Below are 5,018 nucleotides of genomic sequence, written 5' to 3' on the forward strand. Positions count from 1 at the left end.
CTGGCCTAGAAGTCTATGTGTATCCTGGCTAATAACTTATCTACCTGCTACAGATTTGGGAATGTTGGGATTACAGCCCTGCACCACCACACACAGCTTTCACATGGTTTGTTTTGTTTTTAGGTAGGGTCTTGCTATATTGCCCTAATGGGCTTTTATACTCTCTGTAGTTCCGGCTGGCCACAAACATTTAATCCTCCTGCCTCAGCCTCTCTAGTGAGCCACCAAACGCAGCTTCAAACCAGTCTTAAATGCATTGATGAGCAGACAAGCAAAAACATCCTGTATGCCACCTTAGGCTACATGCCAGCCTTGGGGGCCACCTGAGCATGAACTGGATGGTATCCCCATTGGATCCCTAGGCCTCTACATTGGCTCCTTTGAGGCTTTTGAATTAAAAAACTATTTTATATCTATGAGTGTTTTGCTGCATGTATATAAGTGTACCCATGTGTGCAATGCCTGTGGACTCCAGAAGAGGGTATCTGATCCTCCAGAACTGGAGGCTTGGACAGCTATTAGCAGCCACAGAGAAATAAACCCCAGTCCTCTCAAAAGAACAGCCAGTGCTCTTAACTGCTGACTCATCTTTCCAGTCCATCCCACCTATATTTTAAATAAACATGCCAATGAAGAAGAAAACAAAGAGTGTGACAGAAAATCATTTTATTGCTACTTGATTATATAGACACAAGGCAGTGTCGTGGTGAGGCTTAGGGGCTCTCAAGAAAATGAAAACAGACATCACCATTGGACAGTAATAACCCAGTCCTGAGGTGCAGTCAATCCTTAGGCCAGGAGAAGACCTTAACTCCATCTACTGGAGATCTTTATGAACAGGTAGATCTCTAGAACAGCTGGAGGTTGGGAGTCCTGAAGAGCACGGATCTACAGACAAGTGGCTTACAAGCAGGGCGTGGTGGTACATGTCAGTAATCTCTACAGAGGACAGAGGGAAGAAAATGAGTAGTTCAAGGCCAGCCTAGGCGGGGGAAAAAAGGAAGAAAAAGAAGAGAGCAACGAGGTGACTTGGATCCCATTCCCTTCGCTCTGTGTTGTCTTCTCCTTTGCCTCAGCTGTCTTTGATGCCCACAGCGCCCCCTAGACTAAGTATCCTGGAATGCAAGCCCCTGCCATTCTTCAAAACCTCCTTCACAGGAGGTCTGAAGGGCTCAGTTAAGGTTGATAACTTTGTGCACATAACCCATTTAGCAGACACACAAATACTATGTAACAGATGACCAGGCCAGAGAAAGGGAGGAAGACAGTGTCAAAAGGCTGCAGGTTTTCTTTGCTGTCCAGTGGTTTTGTACAATGAAATGTCAGACAACACTACTCCCATCTGTACAGTGACAGGACATTCCTGACCCTGATATTGGAAACCAGGTTAATGACCTAGGAGGACCAGAGGGAGAGCTTCCATGTTCCCTGGGTCTGACCATTTCTTCACAATTGCTCTGTAGGGGAAAGCCACTCATTATCCTGGCCTGACAGAAGCCATATTTAAAAAATCAGAATTGATTTTCTGACTCCACCCTCCAATGTGATCAATTTCAGCCCAGGTGATGTGAACCCACCGCACACCATTTTGTCTCCAATGCATGTGCAGTTTCTGCACCATGAGCTCTAGATCCCCTTGATGACAGAGCTGTCCCCAGGCTTTCAGTATCCAGAAGAAACCTTCCTCTTTTTTTTTTTTTTTGGCCTTTTGAAACAGGGTCTCCCTAGTCCCAGCTGACCTGGAACTCACTATGTAGAACAGGCTAGCCTTCAACTTACAGAGATCCATCTGCCTCTACCTCTGCCTCTACCACACCCAGCGAAACCTTCATTTCTTTACTGCCAACAATGACAAAGTTCCACCTCCGTGTCATAGGCACAGCGGTAGAAACACTTAAAGCAGATATATGTAGCAAAGGAGACCATCTTGGGATGCCTTATGGCCCTGAGCATATTCCTGAGCTGAAGACAATGTTGAAAAAACCTCTCTGGTATAAGACCCCCATCATCATAGTACTCCAGAGGGGCAGGGTACAGCTCCAGGGTCAATTGGCTTAGATCGGCTGTGTGGTGGAAAAGGTCCTTCAGGACGGCCATGGAGATGTCATTGTCATAGAAATTGATCGTGGTGAGATGGGAGCATTGGCTGAGGGCAGGTAGGAGGGCACTGAGGTCAGAGTACCCCAGCCTACAACCCACTAATTCCAGAGTCTCCAGAGTTCCTGAAACTCTCTCTAGGAGAACTTGGAGAGGCACAGGACATAAATCAACTACTTCAATATCTCTCAGCTTCAGGTGCTTGAGCTGACTGAGGCTCTGACACCATGACAGGGAATTCCAATCCGACTGTGAAAACTGGCAAAAACTGATGGAGAGGGTCTCCAAGGGGGACTCCAGGAGCCTAGAGAGAGAACAGTAAGTTAGTCAAGGCAGATGGTATTGGAGATTGGTGGTGGTGGGGCTGACATAGAGGTAAAGGGGACCATTGGATTAAGGACATCTGACTCTATCGTGGAGATCAACTCCCAGGATGCGGTTCATTGGAGTCTGTGCATTTATGTCACAGCATTCAAGGCTGGGATCTGTCAGCATCACTATGGGACTGGCTCAGTGAACAGCTCTGAAGGTTTCAATCCTCACTATCAAGCTGATTATCAGTGCAGGCCACATCAGCACAAGAGGGCACACGGGAAAGAAATCCCATGAATGATCTGGCACAATCTTGAGATACCTCTTGCTGACGACATGGATGTCCTACTTCCTCAGCACAGCCTCTGTCTTCACCCTGCTCCTCACCCTCAATCCCAATGTCACTCATTACTCAACACTCAACCAGTGCCTAGGCTCAAAACAGCCTTTCACACGTGGGGAATTAGAGGCAGATTGGTGCCTGTTCACACAGCTAATTAGCACAGAGCTTACCTGGGGAACTATGCAGATGTGAGTCCTCCCTCATTCAGCCTCTTCCCTTTGCTGTTCCCTTCCAACTAGATTAGACAGGACTCCAAGGAGGAAATCACAATCCACCCTCACTAGATCTGGCTCACCCAGCTGGCCTTCTATAGAAGCATGGTAGCTCTGTACACATCTCCTACCCCAGTTCAGCCCTCAACTTCATACGACTGATCATATGAGATCCTGACTCAGTAAAATGGAAGCAAGACCATGCTTAGGCCTTCTAATGACTACCACTGCAACATCCACACTGGCTGGAGTCATCAGGTACCCACAAATCTTCCATGAAAAAATAAAAAAGGGTTCCTCTGTTCTGCAGTAATAGCGCTCCACGTAGACTTACCGGAAGAACTGCTTCATGTGGTCACTGAGGAAGTTGGCACCACTCATATAGAGATGCTGGAGAAAGTTGAGTTTGGAGAACTGAGAAATGAACTTGGTGACAAATTTCTTCTCTATGTGTATGGAAGTATTTGCAGTGTGAAAGATACTCCTGTACATATGTTCAAAACGGAGTGTGTGAAGATTTCTTATCTCGCCCAGGTTGTAAAGTGCAAAATGTACCAGGGTGAACAAATTGCCATCAGTGTATAGTTCCAACTCCTGGATATACTGTGGCTGGGAAACTGTCAAGACCTCCCTGACACTGTGAATAGGCAATCCCCAAATACTTATCTTCTGACAGCACAACTATAGGGAACTTCTCTGCTGGGCCCACTGCAACAATTTTGTTTCCCATTCATCAAGTTGGAAACTGAGGCAAAGGTCAGCCAACACCTTGAAACACCTCCTAGACTTGTATCTAGGAAGGTTCTTCACTGGTTTGTTCTTCCTCACAGCCTTCCTTTCAGCCCACTTGCTCCAGAAGGTCTGTTCTACATGTCGCAAATCGAGCACTGCAAGTTTCCACCTCCTGAGGGAACAACAGGTAGAAGGCTGAGGAGGTAGGACAGGACCAGACTGTCTGCTTTTAGTCCACATCTCGAACGTCAACCTTTCCCCACTCTGCTGTCTGTCATGTAAACATTAGTTTTCTTCAGTGTCGAGTATTAAACGCAGGACCTCCTGCATTCTAGGCAAGGGCTCTGTTCCTGAGCTACATCAATCTGTAGACCCGAATTGCTTCCCTTCATTCAGTTACTCTTGACTTGGATCTGTTCCCATATCTCCCACCTGTGGAAGAGGCAGGGTCATTCTCATTACAGAGTGGCTATGTCTGCTCTGAGCTGCCTCCACACCCTATTGCGGTTTCCTATTAGAATTCAAGTAGTAAAGGATATTGCAGTTCTCCAATATGATGCCATCGGAAGCCTCTGATTCACATTTGACCTCATTCTTCCTGATCCCAGATATCTCTGCACTGTACCCCAGTCACCCAGATTTTATCATCCATAGGTCTAGCTCACCTGGGGAGAACCTTCTCATTAATCAGCAGATCCAATCCGTCTAGTGCAGCCTGAAGGATCTTTATGTCTGGAATCCTCATCAGAGCTCCAAGAGGAAGACGGGAAGGGCCAAGCCTGAACCGTTGTCCTCAGGATGTCAGTTTGTGTCCTGGTGAAGGCCTCCTTGAGCAGTGGTGGGAAGAGCGTCTTGGGCAGGTACTCCAGAGCAGAGATGACCAAGGCCTCTTCTGTTAGCAGCTTCTGCTGTGCCAGCTCCAGGAGTGTGGGTGGGGCCTGGCTGCTCATCCTCGTAGATGGTCAGGCAGAAGGATCCTGGGAAAACATCCAGGACAAAACATATTTTTATGCAAAGGTTTTGGAAGCCCTTCTCTTTCACAGGAACCAGCTCTGGGCCAGAGTCACTGCTCTGGCAATGGTAGAGGCCACAGTTTACCTATACTGATGGTCTCAAAGGCATGGCTCCCCTCACTTGCAGCATGAGGAGGCTCTCATAAGCACCCATGTGGCCAAGTGTTCACCACTATCCCATCCACTTTCAAGAATGCTCCTCAGGGATGTGAGGGCGATCTGGCTGTGACATCTGTCACCCCATTGATTGCCAGGGTTGATTCGGTTGATCTGGCTGGCTAGGTGGGTGTCCCCTTCCTCCCTCAATGC

General features: G+C 47.6%; 1 protein-coding gene across 1 annotated transcript; it reads right to left on the minus strand.

The window, feature by feature from the left end:
- Positions 1–1,836: 1,836 nt before the first annotated feature.
- On the minus strand, positions 1,837–4,646 carry LOC103726242 (PRAME family member 12-like). The gene is given in 4 exon segments (XM_017795756.1): positions 1,837–2,401; positions 3,299–3,868; positions 4,362–4,460; positions 4,462–4,646. Coding segments are annotated over 4 exon segments (1,419 nt in total).
- Between the last annotated feature and the right edge of the window lie 372 nt (positions 4,647–5,018).

The sequence above is a fragment of the Nannospalax galili genome, unplaced genomic scaffold (genome assembly GCF_000622305.1).
Source record: "Nannospalax galili isolate Female #2095 unplaced genomic scaffold, S.galili_v1.0 scaffold749, whole genome shotgun sequence".
Classification (NCBI taxonomy): Eukaryota; Metazoa; Chordata; class Mammalia; order Rodentia; family Spalacidae; genus Nannospalax; species Nannospalax galili.